This window comes from Astatotilapia calliptera, chromosome 10 (genome assembly GCF_900246225.1).
Source record: "Astatotilapia calliptera chromosome 10, fAstCal1.2, whole genome shotgun sequence".
NCBI classification, from domain to species: Eukaryota; Metazoa; Chordata; class Actinopteri; order Cichliformes; family Cichlidae; genus Astatotilapia; species Astatotilapia calliptera.
This window is the reverse complement of record NC_039311.1, coordinates 5,979,491-6,000,279: the sequence shown is the minus strand read 5'-3', so window position 1 is coordinate 6,000,279 and position 20,789 is coordinate 5,979,491. Positions and strand designations below refer to the sequence as shown.

Below are 20,789 nucleotides of genomic sequence, written 5' to 3'. Positions count from 1 at the left end.
ATTCCTTGTTAAGCTAGGCTTCAGACTCTGCTAACTTAATCTATTTATTTTACTACTCATTGTGCACTCAGTTCTGCTGTTTTAGGGCTCTACAAACTATAAACGTGCTACAGATAATTATCAAAAACTACTAAGTCCATTGAGAATAACACTGTTACATGGCATAATGGAGAAGATTTGGAATAGCATACATTTTTGGTTACTGACTGAATATTCTTACTAATAAACAGCCTCCTAAAATCCATCCATTTACATATTGTTTTTTTTGGGCTACATGGGGGCTTCCTTAGGGATTATTAAAGTATTAATATTATTCTTAAAGTATTCTGATTCTGACTGAGCCTAAATGAGCCTTGACAGGTCACCAGTGTATATTTCAGACAGACACACACTCACAATCTGCTAAATCTAAAGACCCAGTGTAAACCAATTAAGAATCATCAGGTACCTTCAAAAGCTTGTCTGAACTGCATGAGGAGCCAGACTACTTGGAGAGAACCTGTGCAGGCAAAAGGGAGAAATTACAAACTCCATGCAGAAGACACACCGAGTCAAACAGGCGGTTTAAACCAGGAAGCTGGTTTAAAACTTTCTTTTATCAGTTGCATTTCAACCAAAGTAAAACACTCTTGGCTTACAGAGTTTGCACCGCATGGTATTATTCAGTGGTATTACCAACATACACCTCGATGAATGTATTAAATATACTCTCTCAGGAAAGAATATTTATTTTTCTTAGAACATATTTCCAGGATAAAAGTAGGTGCAAATGTGGTACTTATAGATTATTTTAAATTGAAACTCTGAATGGAACATCAGGGATTTTCCAGATGAGGTTGTGTTTTAAGCATAAGCTAATGAAAGCTCATCAAACTCACTGTATTGATTGGTTATTTTATGTGATAAAAAGCCTACCAATAGGCACTAATTCATTTTCTGGCTTCTGTTCTGTTTGCTCGCTATTTGTAAAATAGATTTGAGAGGCATGTATAATCTTGTGTCAACCCTACAGGCTCTTTACACTTTTATATCTGTACTACACTGGTTCATTTGATCCAAGTCAAAGGCTTGCACATGCAGGGAGCCGGTTTGGCCCTGTGGGTGAGCTGGGGACCATCTGCCACACAAATGGAGTGCAGCGGCCTGGGTTCGGGTTTAACGCGTGGCCCTTTTCTGCATGTCTTCCCCTTGTTTATCTCCCTGTTTTCCACCTGGTCAACATGGCCAAGCTTTCTTTGCTTTACCTGATTCACAAAACGTAAAAGTGGCTCAAAGCCATGCTTTTAAACCAGGCTGGCTGCCTCAGGATTTGCGCACTGTCACATATACAGTAAGTGGGCATTTGACATGTCATTTCACTCATGCTTTGCACAGAATGGACAGATTGAATGTTGTCTGCTGCACTGAGTGAAATCGTTAGAGAAATCGATGAGAAAGTTGAATAAAGAACGTAAAAAATAAAATGGCAAAAGGCGATAAGAGTTTTGTGCCTGCAATTACATCAGTTAGTGATGTTGCAAAAGAACCATTAATCTTCTGAATTATTGAGTTAATATATTTATTTTATGACTTGTGACTGCTGTTCACCAGTCCTTTACAGATCTGAAACTTGAAACATATTTAGACATTTAGGACATTCAGTCCATTCCTCTGTGGCATTTTCCTGTCTGTTGCCAGATTAAGGTGAAACTAATATTATTTATGTTCTTTGTCACAAGTAACCTACTAATAGACTAGTTAGCTACACTACAGGAAGCAGATTAGAGTTGTACATTAAGAAAACATACAGTTTCCATGTTGTAAAATTGCCGCATGGCTTTCTTCCTCCTCAGGTATGAAGCATATGAACCGACAGAAAACAGCAAAAATCCTGAACATAACCAGCTCCAGACGAGGTTGTGTGTTCAGCACAAGTTACTATGGTGATCTTGCTAGATTAAAAGAAATCACATATATGGCAAAGACAATTCTGGCTTTAGGGTCAACCTGAGCCAGTAACGTGTTCTTTTAGTACATCCATCAAACTGCTTTGTGTTAGCAACTCTAACTCTTTTACGGATACAGAGCTCACTTATTCTTATTATACACCTTTTTAGTTTGTATGGATACACATGTTCTATACATGCACAGCAGATTGCTTTCCAAAGGAAGACATGATCTTCTTTGCCCAATATTTGGACAAATTATTGCACATTTTTCTGTGTATTTGTGCTAACACAAATATTCAGATTAACTCAATCATTCTTCATATTGTATTCTCTAGCCAGATTTCTCCATATGGAAACTCCACTAGCCCCTTTAACTAAGTAATCATCCAAGTCTTGACCTTTTTTCTAATTGTTTACCTATTTTAGAGGTCAAGGGCGTCAAATTCAATTTTACAAATGGCAACAGTGGAAAGTGAAAATCACATTAAAGCCCATCTCAGCCTTGCCTCTCAAAGTTTATCTCAAAAGCCACTGAGCCATCAGTGTGATGTATTCATTTCTAACCTTGTCCATCCTGGTCACTCGCAGTGAAAATCTTAACATCTTCCACTCTGCCACCTCCAGTCTTTTAGTCAGTGCCACCATCTCCAAACCATACATTAGAGGAAGTCACACTGCCATCTTGTACCACATTAAAGGCTCAGCATATATAATTTCTTAATACATGTCCCATATGCTTATATAAGACTGAATAAAACTACTTAAGGGGCATTTACCCCGCCCCTCCCTGAGCCTGGTTCTGTCGGAGGTTCCTTCCTGTTAAAATGGAGTTTTTCCTTCCCACTGTTGCCAAAGTGCTTGCTCATAGGGGGTCATATGATTGTTGCTTTTCTCTCTGTATGTGTTATTGTAGGGTCTGCCTTACAATATAAAGTGATTTGAGGCAACTGTTGTTGTGATTTGGTGCTATAGAAATAAAACTGAATTGAATTGAATAGTGATGATTTGCCACACTATTAACAGTTAATAATGTAATCTCAAATTAAGCGCTTGAATTCAGTGAATTGCTGGAATTCACTGAATTTAAGCGCTTGTAGGGTCTACCTTGAGGTGACTGTTGAACAGAATAACAAATCTTTGTTTTTGTTCTCGCATATGTTTCTTCTAGTCTTACATAATCTGTTTTACTGGTCTGAACATGACATGTGGACTCTACAGTGGGTAAACTGGCCAAAATTCATGCACTTTTTAACCACAATTGTACAATAAGTAATTTTTTAAAGATTCATTAGCGGCAGGTGTTCAGCAGATAATAGTCCAAGTTGCAGAGCAGAAGAGTGTATTCACACCTACAGTGCATCGATCTGTGTGGTGTGAATACACTGTTGTTTTTGCAAGTGGAATGAAACAAGCTCTTTAATCCCACCCACTTTTGAATTATGCTGCATCAGCTTTAAATGGAAGCCTGCAGAATTTGGCAACACAATGCTGCCATAATGGCGTGATTTATTTGTGGTAGCCATTAAAATATGGTACTATGTCAGCTACGATGGCCTCCAAAAATTCCCTTCACAGATACCCTTTGGATCTGACTGTGCCTGGGCTGTATGCACCATAAACCTTTGATTCTTTCTCTTCTCGATTCCCTTCTTCCTTTAGTCTGCCTTTTCTCATCTCCTTTGTCCACCCCCTCTCTGATTTCTTCTCCTTCTGCCTCACTCTGTGTGTCAGTAAAGCCAAGAGAAAAGAGAGTGAGAAAGACCTGCTTTCTGCTGGCTCTGCATTATGAGAGGGAGAGCGAGGGATGTGAGCGAGTGAGCGCTAGCAGCAGTTTAGCAGACTGTGCCAAAAGAAGGAATGCAGCACTGCATTATGAAAGCCATAGGATATAGGTTCAACTCTGTGAAAGATAAATGAGAGAAGCAGGATTTAGAAGATGCACCCCACCATACACATGGCTGATGTGATAATAGGACGGAAGTAAATAAGCAATGCATCATCCAGAGCAAGCCAGAACAGGACGTTTCCTTAAAAAGTGCAGCATTTTCTGGTGCTTCAAATCACGAAGGAGTACCTTGTCATAGAAGGAAAACGCCTCCTACTCCCCTAAGTCTCACTGTAGTTGGAGACTGGTAATTATCTATTCTAGGGAAGAACTGACACAAAGGGAAGCACCACAAGCTTTGATCTCATCAAATCTCCTCATCCACATCATGTCATGAACAGAGCTCAAATATTTAGGGGAGAGAAGAGGAGTATGAGCGAAGGGCGGAACGGGGGTTTATCAGACTTGCCATATACCATTTTTAGGTCAGCCCAAGGCCAAACTTTGCTCCGTACACCTGCCTCTCTGCAAGCGGGGGGCTGCAGCCTTGGCGTGGAGCTCTGTCGTGCTGAGCTATTTTGGGGACAAAACCAAATTTAGCCACTCACTTTCTATCTGTTGTTCTCCCAGCTCCTTCCTGAAATACAAGAATGCATACAGACTTGGGAAAAGGATCTATAGGTTTGTGGCTTAGTGTGTTTATTCAATTCTAAATATTCATTTGGTGAAATGAATCAATAAAAGGTTCATGAAAAAAATGCTTTCAAAAGGAAAGTTGATTTACGATACATGTCAAGTCTGATGAATTTGGTGATTTGGTGACGTATAAATAAAATTGAACTGAATTGAATTGACAGTTGTTTGCAGCATCGTGCAACTTATAGATTTCTAGTAGCAAGCAAGGCGATCTGTAGGAGCCTTCCATTGAAGCAAAACCTGACATTAAAGGAGTGCAAGAGCGAGAAGCAACAAAATCACTTGGCCAGGAAGTGACAGTGCCACACATAATGTAATTTTAATAAAACTTCACGACTATGCACCATTCTCTAAAAACCTACCCTAACACTTGCACTTTCTTTCTGCAGGAAGGTCAGGAGCTGATCCAGGAGAAACCTGAGCTCCGTTCAGTGGTGCAGCAGAAGCTGGAGGAGATTAGGGAGTGCTGGTCTGACCTGGAGACCACGACCAAGGCCAAGGCCCGCCAGCTCTTTGAAAATAACAAACCCGAGCCAGCAGTGAAGAGCTACTCAGACCTCGACAATCAGCTCTCCCACCTGGAGCAGCAGCCCCCCCAGCTGGAACAGGCACACCACCTGCCAACCTTCAATGAACAGCTCCAGAAATTTCAGGCAAGTCCCAAGGCCCTCCTCTTGGTCTGAACTTGTCTCTTAAACCAGCGCAACATAAAATTCAACCAAATGTGTTTAACATATCAAGAAAGCTGTAATTAATTATTATTGGTTAACACCACCTTGGATGTAGGTGCATATTTCCACTGAAGTGTGGAGCCTTCTTGTATAGTTTGGCTTAAATTGCAACATTTTTCTGTATAGTTGAAAATTTTCAATAAATAGCCCACAGCGGCCCTTGTAGTGGCCTGCTCTCAAACATGGGGTTCAGAGGCATTCAAAAATGCACCTGTTATATAACCCTGAAATGTTCTGTTAGGGAAACAGCTGACGTGCTGTGTTTGTCCATCCTTCATATGGTTGTAACATGACCTTTCCTTTCTATCCGGTGAAGGCTATGGAGTCTCAGATAGGGGACTTTTACAAGGATGTGGGAGAGCTTGGAAGCTTGCAGGGGCTCTGCCTACCCCAGCGAGGGCTGATGGCAGGTGACAAGGAGGTCGGCGAGCAGTCAGGCGAAGTGGAGACCCGTATAGTCCGCCTCATCGAGCCCCTGAAGGAGCGACGCCGCATCCTGCTGGCTTCCAAAGAGATGCATCAAGTCGCCCAGGACCTGGAAGATGAGATAGTGAGTCCCTCCTCTTCTTGTTTCATATATTTTGTCTTAAATTTAAACACTGCTTATAAAATGTGCCAGTATGGTTGTTACAATATCATCACACATAATTGCTTTTTCATATTCAAAATTTGCAAAGTAAATATATCATGTCTTTGCCATCGCTTCCGTGTTTGGTCTACGTTTGATCGTAAACATGCCTTCTGAAATATTTAATAACCCCACTGTGGTTGTTTGGCAGCTGTGGATTCAGGAGAGGCTTCCTTTAGCTACTTGTAAGGATTATGGAAACAACCTCCAGAGCGTACAGCAGTATATCAAAAAGAACCAGGTAAGTCAGGGATGACTTTTGGCCATGGTCAGCTGAAATGTAATCCACATTCTGATAAGACTGAGAACTTTCTCATCGGTTCTGTAGGCAATCCAGAGGGAGCTGACAGGGCGGCGGGCTCGTATTGAGGAGGTTCTTGATCGGGCAGCAATCATTGCTTCACTGAGAACTCCTGAGGTGGAATTTGTACGTGAGGGGGCGGGACATGTACGCCAGCTGTGGGAGGTGCTGCAGCTGGAGACGGAGAGGAGGTCTGTGTTGCTGGAAGCTGCGCTACAGGCTCAGCAGTACTACAGCGAAGCAGCTAAAGTGGAATCCTGGCTGTCAGGACAGAAGCTCAACCTGGCCAGCGAAGAAAAAGGCACAGTATGTACCCCTGTAATATTCACACTGCTCTTTACAGCCATAGGTTATCATCAAAGTGATCATGGTGTTTTATTTTTCAGGATGAGGCGAGCACGCTACAACTTCTGAAGACCCACCTGGCTCTGGAGCAAACCGTGGAGACATATGCAGAGACCGTAGGCATGTTATCTCAGCAATGCCAACATCTACTAGAACTAGGACACCCAGACAGGTGTGCCATAATCCCTGCAGATTATCCTAAATTTGTTTTGCACATTCTAAGTACTAAAGTTTAACGGAAAATTGTTTTGAAATTGTAATTGTATTCTTTTGTTTTGTCTTAACTTTCAACAGTGAGCAGATCACCAAGCAGCAGTCCCACATAGACCGCCTCTATGTGTCTCTGAAGGACATGGTGGAACACAGAAAGATGAAGCTGGAACAGCAGTACTGGCTGTACCAGCTCAACAAGGAAGTAGAGGAGTTAGAGAAGTGGATCACTGAGCGTGAAGCAGTAGCCAGTTCCACTGAGCTAGGCCAGGACCTCGAGGATGTCACGGTCAGTATATCTACAAGGTTTTAGCATCTAGTCAAACAACAGGAACACATGAGGTGTTCTAGTCTCAGTCAATTCTGAGCCCAAACTGTGAACCGTGGCAAGGAAATTTCACGACTGCACAGGTGGCATCCTAATACAGTGCCACACCATTCTTTCTCAAATGTTTGTAGAAGCATGCTGCATGCCTGGTTGCTTAATCTTATACACCTGTGGCCATGACAGTTATTGGAACACCAGAATTCAATGATTTGGATGGGTGGGTGAATACTTATATAGTGTATACCATAAAGGAGACAGACGTATATTGTGTTTCAACTTTGATCTCTCTTGGCTGACTGCAACATGTTTGTTCCACCAACAGCCATGGCCATAGCTAGGATCATGTGCTTGAATTGGGAGGGGTAAGAAAGCAAACTCAGTGGACTTCAATCTGCAATATACTGACATCTTGTGGTGAAAACTTTACACCGTGTAACTTTTTTTTTTGAGATTGGAAAATTAATGAGCACAACAGCACCACCCACCTGTTTTTCATGTGTTCTTTCTGTCTGGGACAGCTGATCAGAGAAAAGTTGTTTTAAATGGGGTGAACTGCAGGGGGGCACCATGGCCTGCAAGGATTCACTGGAAGTGGTGCAATTTGGTCCAGTTTTAATCAGCTGCTCAGTCACTCAACAGATTTATTTAACAAACATCTTTTGCATTGATAGGATACATCTGACTTTCCTTTTACGTTCATTGGAGACATTTTTGACGAGGAACTTATTTGTCAGGACAGGAGAAAGCATTCTGTATTTGCAGGGTGGAAATCATCCACTGTGTTAAATTACATTACATTTATGAGAATAAAGAATGATTCATGTTTGTGTGAGTCTCTGTAGCGTTGCGTTGTTTATTTGCGTTTCAGGTCCTTCAGGAGAGGTTCACCAAGTTTGCATCAGAAACCAACAGCATTGGCCAGCAGCGCATGGAGCAAGTGAACAAAATGGTGAACGAGATGATAGACTGTGGCCACTCAGACGCGGCCACTATTGCTGAGTGGAAAGACGGACTGAACGAGTCGTGGGCTGACCTGCTGGAGCTGATGGAGACCCGCAGACAAATGCTGGCAGCATCGCACCAGCTGCACAAGTTTTTCACCGACTGCAAGGAGGTATGGTCACATCCGATATCAGACAGTGACTCAGGTGTGCCCTGTTCTTCCTCAACATTACAGGTAGACTGTCTGGGCGTGAGTTGCAGCTTCTATTTTTAAAGCACTCATGATGACAGCGTTGTCCTGTGTTGTAGGTCTTGGCTCAGATCGCAGGGAAGATGAAGCAGCTGCCAGAAGTGAGGGCGTGCCAAGCCAACATTACCAATCCAGCCACCCTGCAGAGACTCATGCACTCTTTTGAGCATGCCCTTCAACTTCTAGTTGCACAGGCAAGTGATATACTCACCAAACTTGTGTTTGTCACAAAATAGATTATACGTCATAGACAAAGCAAACTTTGACTAAAAACTAAGGCTAATCTTTTATTAATTAAACAGAGTGACGCATGTCTTTATGCAGGTGAGGCAGCTGCAGGAGAATGCTGCCCAGCTGAGGACCATCTATGCTGGTGAGAAGGCTGAGGCTATTATGGTCAAGGAACAAGAAGTGATGGATGCATGGAAAGAGCTGCTGAGCTCTTGTGAGGCCAGTCGTGTCCAAGTGACTTCAGTAACTGATAAGGTCCAGTTCTTCTCAGTGGTGCGTGAAAACCTAATGTGGATGGAAGGAATCATGGGCCAGATAGGATGGGATGAGCCAAGGTAAGGTAGCATATGCTTGTTAAGGTATGGCTCTCCTTTATTACAGTTTGGAAAAGATGAATTAGAGCTTTAGAGAGTGCATTTTGACCTGCAGGTTTCTGTGGTCTTATATGGTCAATGAAGACAAAATGTTAATATTGTCTTCTGTGCCGCTTTGACCTAATTTCATATGACACCTGCTATACCGTTTGTTTTTGTTTTTTGTTGGGGGCTTCTCAGGTTGACACTCTAATCACTGCCTTTATTTGTCATGTTCCCAACCAGTACCACCGTCCAACTTGCAGTATTTTCATATTTGGCCTGAAATCTTTCAGCAGATGTCCACATATCAGCATATGCATGAACATACAGCACTATGGGAGCCACAAAGATGGCGAAACATATGCACATGTAGTGTGTTTTGATGCAGCTAACATTTTTATGCCTCTACAAAAATTGAGCCTTCCTCAACTTTTGATCCCCACCATCCTTTTTTCTCATCACTTGCAGTGCCATCTTTTGGCACAAGCCCTTGAAAATTTTCTTTTTTTCATGTCTGGCTATAAGATTGTGTTCTTCTTATTCTTATTCCTTTTCTTCTTCTTCTTCTTCTTCATGCAGTCTGCTAGTTTTTTTAATATTAACTTTGACACCCAAATGTTTTCACTCAATCCATAGAGAATGTCTGGGGCAGGGTAAGAATGTTTTCACACTCGTCCAGGTAATAAATGAAGGCTGGTGTGATAAAGCCTGACAGTATTGTGTCCCTCCGTCCGGATCAGAGGTTTTTCTGAATTTGTTTGTATTATATATATTGTTATAATATGCTGACATAATATTGGTCAATCACTGATTTGTGTGTGAATCATTCATATACATGGCTGGTACATGAGGCCCTTTGGCAATCTTTTGCTCTTTGACAGATTTGCAAACTATTGCTGCCAATACAATCACATCGCTAATACTGCTAAATAAGGAGACTAATATGGCTGTTAAACAACTGTTTAAGAAGTAGAACTGTCAGGATTCCTTTTTTAAAATATTTTGTGAGGGGGTTAATGTAACCAGAAAAAAATGATCTGTGTTCCTCAGAGATCTGACAGCTCTGGAGGGAATGATGAGACAACACCAGGAGCTGAAAGCCAAAATAGATGGACGCAGCAAGACCATACAGCAGTGTGCAGATCTCGGCAAGATCCTGATTGCTGCTGGCAACCCTGCTTCAGAGGAGGTCTGACAAAAAATATTCACACTGTTAATATAAGAATACATTAAAATCATACAATTACTTTATGTAGTAATGAAACCAACCTGCCTGTCGCCGCAGATAAAAGAGAAGTTGGACAGTCTTCTGACTAAGCAGAAGGATCTTGTTGAAAAATGGGACAAACACCAGGAACGGCTGCAGCGCAGTGAGTAAATAGAATACTTAATAGATGAATACTTAACAAAACACTCTGTTAAATGTTAAATGGGCCTAAACTATAAATGTTTTTCCCTTTCATGCCACTATGTGCATTTAATATATCATGAATCATGTATGAATCTTACTGTTCTTTTCTGGTTGAGCTGACATTGCAGATTCACTCTCAACACAATTTAACCAAAAAGACTGAAATCCAAGCTGTAACATAAATGATAAAATTCCCTCATAATACATACACAAACATGTAAATAACAGATTCTACTGAGTATGCATTAAGCATGTAGTGAGTTGGTAATAGTGTGGCTGGTCTTCTGTCACTTCCAGAGCAAGAAAAATTCCAGTTTGCTCAGGAGACAGTAAAAGCAGAAGCCTGGCTAAAGGCCAAGGAGCCGCTGATCACTACCAGGCATCAAGAGGGAGGAGTAGCCCAAGCCCAAACTGATGAGGTTGAGCAGCTCATCCTTCGCCACGAGGCCTTCCGCAAGGCTGCTGTAACCTGGAAAGAACGCTTCAGCTCCCTGCGCCAGCTTTCTGCTGTAAGCTTGACTGTAGATAAATAATGAATCAGTTTGCCGGAGTCACAGTTTTTTTTTTAAAGTGACTACGTGTTGTGTTTGCTTAGCAGGCATGGGCGCATACCATGAGTTTGCATCATCACAGGCTTTAATCTGGCTCGTGACATTAAGTGCATGTGGTGTACCCTAATCCCACTGCACCCAATCTGCCTTCCGCGCTACATTGCTTAGTGTTTTGTCTGGCATATGTTTGAAATGAACAAATCACTAGCTTTACCTGCATCTTTTGGAACCATCGCATAAAATGTGGCGTTAATCAAGTTTATATGGTGCTATTAGTTATGTAGCTAACTCTCTCTCTAGGCTGAGAAGAAAAAAGAGGAGGAGAAAAGGACCCCACTCTCCAGCCGAAGGATGTTCCCATTATCTTGCCTGACTCCCAGTGTTCCCTCAACCAGTGCTACCTCTTCTTTCCTAAGGCAGACGGTACAGGCCCAAATTGAACCGAAGCCCTTGCAGCCCAGTTTGGATCTGGGTGCCACCTCTGCAAGCCAGAGACTGTCTTCAGCACTGGCCGGCTATAGTCCAGTTATAAATGGATCAGGCTACCACGGACTGGATCAGGGCAGCGGGAAGTTGATGGGTACTTCTTACCTTGGGATGAACCACCCGGCAGCCGGAGGTGGGAGTGACTCTGGTTTCTCAGCACTGACCTCTCAGAGTGGTGGAGTAGACACCTCCACCTATCTCGGTTTGAACCATCAAACTGCTTGTAGCGCAGAAAGCTCTGGGTACTTTGGACTAACTACTGGGAGCATGGGTGGGATGCAGAATCATCTGGGGAGTGGCAGGTTAGGAAGTTCAGGTAACCTAGCTCAGCAGCCAGGCAGTGGAGGTATGGGAAGCCCAGGCTTTCTGTCTCAGCAGAATATGGGCAGTTCTGGATATCTGGCGCAACCGCAAAACATCGGGACTTCCGGATATTTGGGACAGCAGCCAAATTTAGGGAGTTCAGGATATTTGGCACAACCGTCCAACATGGGGAGCTCTGGGTATTTGGCACAACAGCCCAATATGGGAAGTTCTGGGTTTTTGGCACAGCAGTCTAATATGGGGAGTTCTGGATACCTGGCACAGAATTATCAGAGCGCTGGCGGATTGGGTAGCTCAGGCTATCTGGCACAAAATCATTACAGCAGTGGAAGCCTGGGCAGCTCTGGATATCTGGCACAGAGTGGTGGCATCATGGACCCTAAAATGGCATATGCATGGCAGCACCTGAAAGCTGACTTCATGCAGCCTAGAATCAACCACATCCACAAGGCTGTAAACCCTCTTCTCGAAGCCAGCAGAGTGCAGCGTGAACAGTTTGGCGACATCCCGATGGCAGACATGATGGGGCCAGAGTCAGGGCTGGAGCTCCTCCACGGCCGCCTCCAGAGAGATCCCCGTGGCAGCCGCTCTGACCCTCAGATGGACCATCTGAGGAGAGAAAGGGAGTACAAGCTGGGCAGACAGACCTCCAGCGAACAGGAAATTCAAGCGAGGCTGAATGAGCTGCCGCTGATTGTGCGGCAAGAGCGTTACCGGAGGCGCCTGGAGAGGCAGTCGTCTAGTGAACAGGAGGGGAGCGGCAAGCAGAGGCTGCAGAGGCAGGACTCGAGTGACCTGGAGGGCTCTGCTAAGGAGGGCTCTGACAAGCGCTCAGGGTATGTGAATGAGTGGTTTCTTTACAGTTTGCCCAGTCAGCACAGTCCAGCATGATCGTTATCATTTGGAGGTTACGTAACGATTGTGTTTGCTGTGTGGGTGACTCATGTTTGCTGTCCATCCAGGGAGAAGAGAAATACCATGGCAGAGATTGTAGAGCAGGTCCAGGAGAGAGAGGCAGCACATGTGAGTTTACATACTGCACACCACAGTATTGTGGTGTCACTTTAGTTTAAATTATGTATAGATGCAATATTCTCTCTTTTGTTATCGGGTTTTTCAGGCACGAGGAGAGCCTTATCGACCTCCTAGCAGCCTCTCAGCACCCGTAACCCGTTTTGATGGACGTCCTCGTGCCCGAGACCGTCCCAAACCAAGGAGAAGGCCCCGTCCAAAAGAGCCTGAGGAGACTCGACGATCCCGCTCAGCCCCGGCAACTGGAGCCCCAACAACACCCCAGCCGCCTTCACACACTGCCCACAACGAAGGTTCCCTCTACCGAAAAAAGGCCACCAGCTCTGACCTTGAAGCTCAGCAGCGAAGCCCAAACAGGTAAAGAAGTCATGAACAAAAGACAAACACCACCCCAGCAATAACAACTGCCTCATTAAAGGTCTGATCAAAAATTTGCAAACTATGGAAAACTGTGCAAACCAGGTCAAATAGCTTATGGTTTCAGCCAGCAGGGTATTACTTTTGTGTTTGCGAAAAGAAAGCAGGTTGTCTAGAAGCAACCTTCACGCTCACTGTCGTTACTATCTTTGACCAGAGTGAGCTGACTGTCTTCATTGAAGACTAATTTATTAAACTGACCTCAGTCGGATCCAGCTATCATGTTATCAATGCTATCAATGTTAGCATGTGTCATGAACTTTGAAGAAACCATCGACGATTAGCTTTCAGTCCTGGTCAGTCACACTATATATGTGTTATGACACAGAGCGACAGTATAGTTAGATCTATATGTTTTTGGACAGTTAAATATTTTTGCCTCCAAAACCAGCAGAAAGGATTTTCCAAAGATTCATTTGCATGTTTGATTCAAGTGGTTTATCTCGGTTAACGGCATATTTGATTTGGGAAAACAGAGAGCTTGACAGGTTGATTGCAAATTTTCATTGATTTTTATTAGTTATTCTAAAATTTAAATGTGTATTGTTTGAAACAAAAATAACTGATGTGACCCAACTTATCTGCAGAAATGCATTACAAATCTGTTTGATGTCTCATTGTGATTTTCCAGCAAGTCCTGGGTGAACGTATATTGTGTGCTGAAAGATGGAAAGCTGACCTTCTATAAGGATGCCAGGAACCACAACACAACATACAACGGAGAGCCTCCTGTTGACCTTAGTAACTGCTCGTTTGATCCGTCGATGGGATACAAGAAGAAGAAAAATGTCTTCATCCTTCAGTAAGAATTATTCATATTATTATGGCAAATTTTATTGCCAGTAACTGTGATTTCAAATTGTGGTTTTACTGAGTTTATATTGAAAAGTGTAATATGTCTTTAAAGGTTATTGCCTATTAAAAGATTTTAAATTATTGATTAACCACATGGCTATAAAATACATGCAAATGCATAAAAACTGACAAGTCCCTATTGATTTTCTGTGCAACAGAGTGAACGATGGAAACAACTTCGTGTTTCATGCAAAAGATGAGGTAAGATACATTTGTAACTTGGTAAGGTCAATTAACTTACTGGTGTTAGTATGTTAGAACTTAAAGACATGGAGCATTCTGATCAGTCAGTACATTATCAAACTCATGAAAAGACAAAGATCATCAATAAATGTATTTGCTGCTCATTGTTCTGCAAAAACAATTTTGATTAAAGTAATAATCTACAGCATTACACCGGCTGGCTCCTTCCTTCATTATCTTGAACATTACCTTAAACGTGGGCACTGATCTGCACAGGTCGCCCTGCTACCAGACTCAAAATATGCCGAACAAATCAACTATTTACTCCAGTTTCAATAACATTTGTTTAAAAATACACTGTCAAGCTGTTTTAGGAAATCGCTTTTCAGGTAAATACTATATAAAGTATTGGCCAGAAATTTACATACCCTCACCTTGGGCATGAATGGCATGGTCATTTTGGGCTTTTAATTGTTTCTCTGGCTTTTTCTTGTTTCAGGGTGGAACGATTATACAGCATATGTCTTTAATGACATTAAAAGGCAAAAACTGGGAGCACAAGTTTGAATTCTTTTGGATTTTTATTTTCAAAATTGTCAAAATAATACATATAAGCTCACTTTAAACCTTTTAATAAGTGGTGCTAAAGGCTCTTCAATGTCTTAACTTGATAGGTCAAGGCCCTGTTAACTTCTTGTTAGTGATCATGACTGGTTGGTAGTTTCTCTTTACCAGCATAAAAAGGCATCACTCATTGGATTGACCGATACTTGCAACAAAGGGAACGTCCAAGGAACATGATGAATATCTAAAAATGAGGATTAAAGATTTACACAAGCATTTCTAAACAACAGCACATTCCAAGATCATCAGTTTAAACAATTGTACATAAATACCGTATTTCCCGGACTACAAAGCGCACCTAAATATTAGCCGCACGCAACAGGGAAATCTGTTTTGTACATACATAGCCGCACCTACAAGAGCCGCAGGTGTTCAATGTGACTTATCATATGTAAGAGAATATGCACAAAGGGAATTGTCAGGAAGAGATGGCTGTTTGACTCACTTTATTAATATTTGAAAAACAAGTTAGGTACATATTGACATGTAGTACATACAGTAGCCACAGCACACAAGAAATAGATCGGACACTTTAGGCTCAGGTGCGTGACACAGCTTAACAAGAAAAAAGTCAGCTTCACATTTTCTCTCTTCTGCGCATAAACCACCAAGCCCTTCTCCAGGTCGATAAACACGCTCGGATGGCTTCGTCATCCACATTCTCTCTCTTCGTGTCACTTCAAACAAAGAAATCCTCATTGTCAGTGTCAGAGTCGACCCCTCAGAGGGCGTGGGGTGTCCCCTCTCCATAATCAGCAGTCCAGCCCTTCAGAAATCGTTGTGATCGTGATGTTTTCACACTTTCCACGCTGTCAGAATCCCGGTGGATGGGCATAACTGCTTTTTCCAAACTGCAAGTTTATCGCCGCTCATCATCCAGACTCCCGCTGAATGTAGCGCTACTTGAAGTTGTTTTTCCCATCTCGTACGCACTACGTTGCCTGGCGGAACGGACATGTGATAACATACCACCTTGAACCCCGATCTTCGCCAGCAACGTAGTGCGTCAACGCGGAACACCAAAACAAATCGCTTACGAATGACAAAATCCGGACAATCGATAGAAAGCGACCTGACTAAAAGCCGCAGTTCAAGCTTGTGCAAAAAGAGCGGTATAGCCCGACATTTACGGTACAAGTAATTCAGATGTGTCACCACTGGACTAATAGGGTTCTGACCAAAAAAGAAGCCCCTGCTCCAAAATCAGCATCTTTAAACTCAACACCCCTGACCTCAACCATCATGTGTATGGATGGCTCAAAACAGGCCAGAAAACCACCATGATGAATTCTCAAATCTACAAGATGTCAAATGCCCAACCACAGTTCTGCTGGAAGCTTGTTGCTTGTTGATAGCGATCAAAACCCATCTGGTGTCCCTGCAGCTTGCTAAGAGATATTTCACCAAATAGTAGCAGGGTGTTTGAGCTTTATTAGCATTCTGGATCTTCTCATCAAAGATATTTGTCATCTGTGAACCTAGTTGTTGTTTTTAAAGTCAGTGAAGATGTTTGCTGTATAATCATTCCATTACCGTAACATTCATACCCATGATGAGTCTATGTAAACGTCTGGCCACATGTGTATGTGATATGTTACTATTGACAAGAGGGTACTGAAGATCTAGAACAACAGAAATGTTGGTTTTGGTTTGTTAATGGAACTTCACAGATAACAGAATGACGTTTCTTTAACTTGTATCCAACACATTTTCACACATTTTGATTATAATATTACCAGTTTGTCTCTTTTTAATGCCACTGGATTACTAAAATCACACAAGGACAGCATAGAGGAACATGTTGAGCAAGAGAATGATGTTACACAAATGCACCAGTGAGCGACACAGGAAATCATTCCTGCCTGTGGTTATCTCCTTGTACAACTCCTCCATCTAATACACAGTACACAGTGCAATAGTTACACCCTTTTGCACACGCTCTGTAGTGAAAATAACAAATAACAAAGTTTTACAGGTTAGAGTAAAATGTCAGTCATATATATCTAACCTCTGTAATATTCTGGAAATTTATAATTGAGCTATTTGTATATATATGAGCTATTCCTTATATTTTGTAAACTTTGTAATATATTGTGTTATTTAATTAGTTCAGTCTGTTACTGTTACTGTCTTGAAGCCACTGCAGCCACATAATTTCCTTAGGGAGTGTAGTATTCAGTGTAGTATTTATGTCAGCATTATGTTAAAAGTACACCGTTACTGCTTCCATATGAATTAAAGGGTAGGTTGCAGGCAGGTCCTGCTAATCAAATGTGTTAATAGATTAATAGATCTTGAGCAAGTGTGAACAGCTCTATAAATACTGACGTTTTGACTGTTTGGACCATTCAAGTGCATGTTAACACAAAAAGGGAAAGACATCAGCAATGATCTTAGTGAAATAATTACTGGTGCCCATCATTCTTGGAATGATTATGAAGCCATTTCCAAATGTTTTGAAGTTGTTTTGCAGTGATGTGAACACTTTGAGTTGCGTCGTATCCAGAAATATTCTAGGGTCAAATATGAGCTCATGTGTCCAACCACTAAAGCCTGACTCAAATAGGGTCATGCAACAGCACAATGATCCCAGCAGCAGCAGGAAACAATCCTCCACAACACATTAACCATCTCTCAGTCCCTTAGATCAAGTGCAATTTTAAGTAAATGAAATGAAAATACTTCATTTTACATTCTTGCAGTATTTGGCATGTACAGAACCTAAATACTTCTTCTACTCTTGGTTCTGTCTTTATAGTTTGAACTCTTTCCACTTAGTAATTGATGGGTTCGGTTTGTGTGAATGAGGTGCGGCACAAAGCCACAAACCACTGATGTAATAAGAAGAGGTGCAACCTTCAGTCAAAGGCAAATTTGATTACATTGTTTCCCACCTGAAGACACTTTATTCAAATAAAGAAAATGTAGCGTTTCAGCTGGATGGTTTGCATATATCTGCTGCAGGCTCAGATTTGGATGCGTAACAATGCGATGTGTAAATCCCAAACCACACAATGAATCAAATGCAAAGAGAAAAAAGCATTATATGATGAGCAGACTCCTTATATAAGCTCTCTGTCTGATCCTGGTCTCTGTAGGAGGACCTAAAGGCATGGACTTCCACTATCACCACCTGTATAGCTGAGCACGAGGCCATGGGCACGTGGGATAAGCCAGGCACCTCATCTATGGATCCTGACCGCTCTGAGAGGAAGGAGAAGTCGGAGGGAGATGCAGACGCCAGGTCAGAGAGGTCCGAGCTTGTAGAGGGGGAGGAGAGGTCTGAGAAGGAGAGATCAGAGAAAGGCGACGGCTCTGAGAAGTTAGACACATCTGAAATTGCTGACAAGCTGGAGGGTGGGGCGGGGGGCTCCAGCACGTCTGGAAAGAGCAAATGAGAAGCCCTTTTTTGTTTTACTGCTACTCACTGACAAACAGCATAGGAGGCAGGGATGGATGGAGAGCATGTGCAGTTAGGTTTGCAGGTCCTCGGTCACACAGCTGGAACACACCGAGGCCACGGTCCTTTGATTGACTATTGTAACTGTGACAGACTAATCTCTCAGCCTCTCCCCCTTCACCCAGGAAATACATCAGTGCTTGCGGTGGGCCACCTGCTGGTAGATAGGAGGCCGGCCGGGTGGACAAACAGGCAGACAGACTCCAACAAATGGTCCCAAGAATTAGTCACTGTCACTTCCTATTGTTGATCGTTTAATCTCTCGGATTCACAGCATCTTTGTTTATGTATCTTTGACTGATAATGTAATGCTCTGTCTATCTAGACAAACCTGAGAAGTGGCGAATGAAATGTTTCTCAATAGTAAAAAAAGAAAAATGTTTTTGAAGCAATATACTTTTTTATGTTTCCTCTTTGTCGGTGAGAGAAATGGGGGAAAGGAAATAAGAAGTAATGTAGAAGCAGCTGTAAATTCTCTCATTTTTTTGTCACCTCCACGTAAGCTTACTCCAGGCAGTTGTGCACCTTAAACACTTGACACATCTGTATACTAATCATAGTGACATTTAATCCCGACACATGGCTAGCTTTGACTCATCTTAATATAACGGAATGCTTGTGTTACCAACTGACTTCACTGGTGTCATTTCCACAGTTCTTTTCTTTTCACTTCTTCTGATTCTCATTATGATTTATCCGTAACGATCCGTGTCCAGAGAAGAGCATCCCTTCAAATTCTGATCCATCACCCCAAGGCATGTTCAAAGTGGCAACGCTCAAAGTAACACTAAGCCTGAGACGATCCCTTTGTGTACATGACAAAAAATCAGAACATTGCATGAAATAGTCTTAGTGCACCTGTTAAACTTGCCTTTATTTCTGTGTTCTTGGCATAAATCAGGCAGCACTGAAATTGCAATAATCTAATGTGAGCGGGTGGGTGGGTTGTATTTGCTGTCATAGACGACTTCTCAAAATCCCGAGGGTTGTTTGAAAAAGCAGAGTTGTGTTCTCTCTGCAGTAAGCATGAGAGGAAGAAGCCAAATGGCCCTGCTGCTGTTTGTACTGTATCACTGCTATTTCTTTTCCACAGAATGTACTGATTTCAGGTACCCCCCTCCCCATAATGTCAAAACCTGAGCAGGTGTGTGAGAGACGAGACCTCTCTGTGCCCTTTGTCCTTCGTTTGACCTTCAAAGCAATTGGAATCTATTTGTCAAAGACGAGTTACATGTAAGTCATGAAGTGTATAGACCTATCTTTGTATGTATACCAATAAAACCTGTGCTCTAATAAAACCATACTCTGAATCGGTAAAAATTAAAACATTTGTATTAATCCACAAATAAAATCAGTCATCACTCAAATATATTAATGTTTATTACATTTAAATACAAATTATGCAAATTAGGAGTCACTATTAATTATCACAGTGTATATACAAGTACACCAGTATCTAGATGTATTAAATACGTTGTACTGGGGAAGAGCAGCAGGTGTACTGTAGGTATGCTTGTTGTATTTTTATATGCATATATTTATTATATCAGACTGAAGAGTTGCCCCATGTAATATTAGCTGATTGAGTAGCCAGTGTTACTGTGGGAGGTGTGCTCAGTTTATGGATTACACACACAACAGGATCAACTAGCCTGGGCAGTTCACTACCTGCTGCTCAGGGAATAAAAGTATTTTGTCATCACAGTGATTATTTTGTTTTATAAAATAGTGCTCGTTTGTCGTATATGTGAGTTATTTTTCCACACATAGGTCCAAATAGTCTTTACAGTGCTTATTTTGGAGCTAATGAGAAACTGCGAATCTCCTGAAATTTGTGCTGTGAGAATGACTCGCAACACAAAGTTTTTCCATACTGTCGAATTGCACTTCTTCAGTTGTGTAAAATGACTTCTTAACAGTCTTCCTTTCTGAAAACACCAAAAGTCCACTTTCACATTACAAGATTGCGAACAGAGAAGTTTTGCTACAATGTGAATGTTCTTTTGTTTTTTATTTGTCACACACTGTTTGCTTTTACATAAGTGCCATGTCATGAAATCTGCTGGAACAGCGGGAAACAGTTGGTCCTTTAATCATGAATAATGTTTTGTTTGACCTGACACTCGTCTGCCGTTGCAATACATATTCTCAGTCATCTAATTAGATGCTTTGGTATTTTCATGTGGCTGTGATTGTTCTGATTCGTGGCAGATACTTAGCCTGCCTTACCATGTGCATTTGAAATGTTTGCTTCCCATTACTTTTATGAAACACATAGGGGGAGGGGGGTGGGGGGGTATTTTCCACTATGTTACAGCAGTCAACGAACTAAATAGGCAGCATAAACGTGACTGAAGAGAAAAAAAATGTGCAAAAATCTGTTTCCTTCATTGATTGATGGTCTTACATGTGTGTATGTCTTTGTTACCTTACATTAAAACTTGCTGCTATGACATTAAATAAACCTCCAAACTTGCTGATGCAAAACTTGACGTGGAATTGATGTGGACACACGCATACCTGCACACACCCACTGACACCACACACTGATTTCAACTACAAGATAAACGAGTGGTTTATTACCGTCTTTCTTCTCAGAGTTGAGCTGAAAAGCCAGAGCATTATCGTCACAAGGTAGCAGCAGCAGTAACAACTTCATATTCTCCATGCTGAAG

The 20,789-nt window shown here is 42.0% G+C and overlaps 1 protein-coding gene across 5 annotated transcripts in view; it reads left to right on the top strand.

The window, feature by feature from the left end:
* Positions 1-20,601, top strand: part of sptbn4a (spectrin, beta, non-erythrocytic 4a) — a 33,074-nt gene extending 12,473 nt beyond the window's left edge. For 4 of the 5 annotated variants that reach the window (XM_026182272.1, XM_026182273.1, XM_026182271.1 and 1 more), the window contains 18 exons: positions 4,839-5,102; positions 5,497-5,730; positions 5,960-6,049; positions 6,137-6,415; positions 6,496-6,626; positions 6,749-6,953; positions 7,861-8,106; positions 8,244-8,378; positions 8,509-8,750; positions 9,822-9,960; positions 10,057-10,141; positions 10,480-10,691; positions 11,034-12,379; positions 12,506-12,566; positions 12,664-12,932; positions 13,624-13,794; positions 14,006-14,048; positions 17,753-20,601. In XM_026182272.1, the coding sequence (XP_026038057.1) occupies positions 4,839-5,102; positions 5,497-5,730; positions 5,960-6,049; positions 6,137-6,415; positions 6,496-6,626; positions 6,749-6,953; positions 7,861-8,106; positions 8,244-8,378; positions 8,509-8,750; positions 9,822-9,960; positions 10,057-10,141; positions 10,480-10,691; positions 11,034-12,379; positions 12,506-12,566; positions 12,664-12,932; positions 13,624-13,794; positions 14,006-14,048; positions 17,753-18,052 (4,452 nt within the window). In that variant the 3' untranslated portion in view covers positions 18,053-20,601. Of the gene's footprint in view, positions 1-4,838; positions 5,103-5,496; positions 5,731-5,959; positions 6,050-6,136; positions 6,416-6,495; positions 6,627-6,748; positions 6,954-7,860; positions 8,107-8,243; positions 8,379-8,508; positions 8,755-9,821; positions 9,961-10,056; positions 10,142-10,479; positions 10,692-11,033; positions 12,380-12,505; positions 12,567-12,663; positions 12,933-13,623; positions 13,795-14,005; positions 14,049-17,752 lie in introns of those variants that run through there. The other variant, XM_026182274.1, reaches the window with a different exon arrangement.
* Positions 20,602-20,789: the final 188 nt, after the last annotated feature.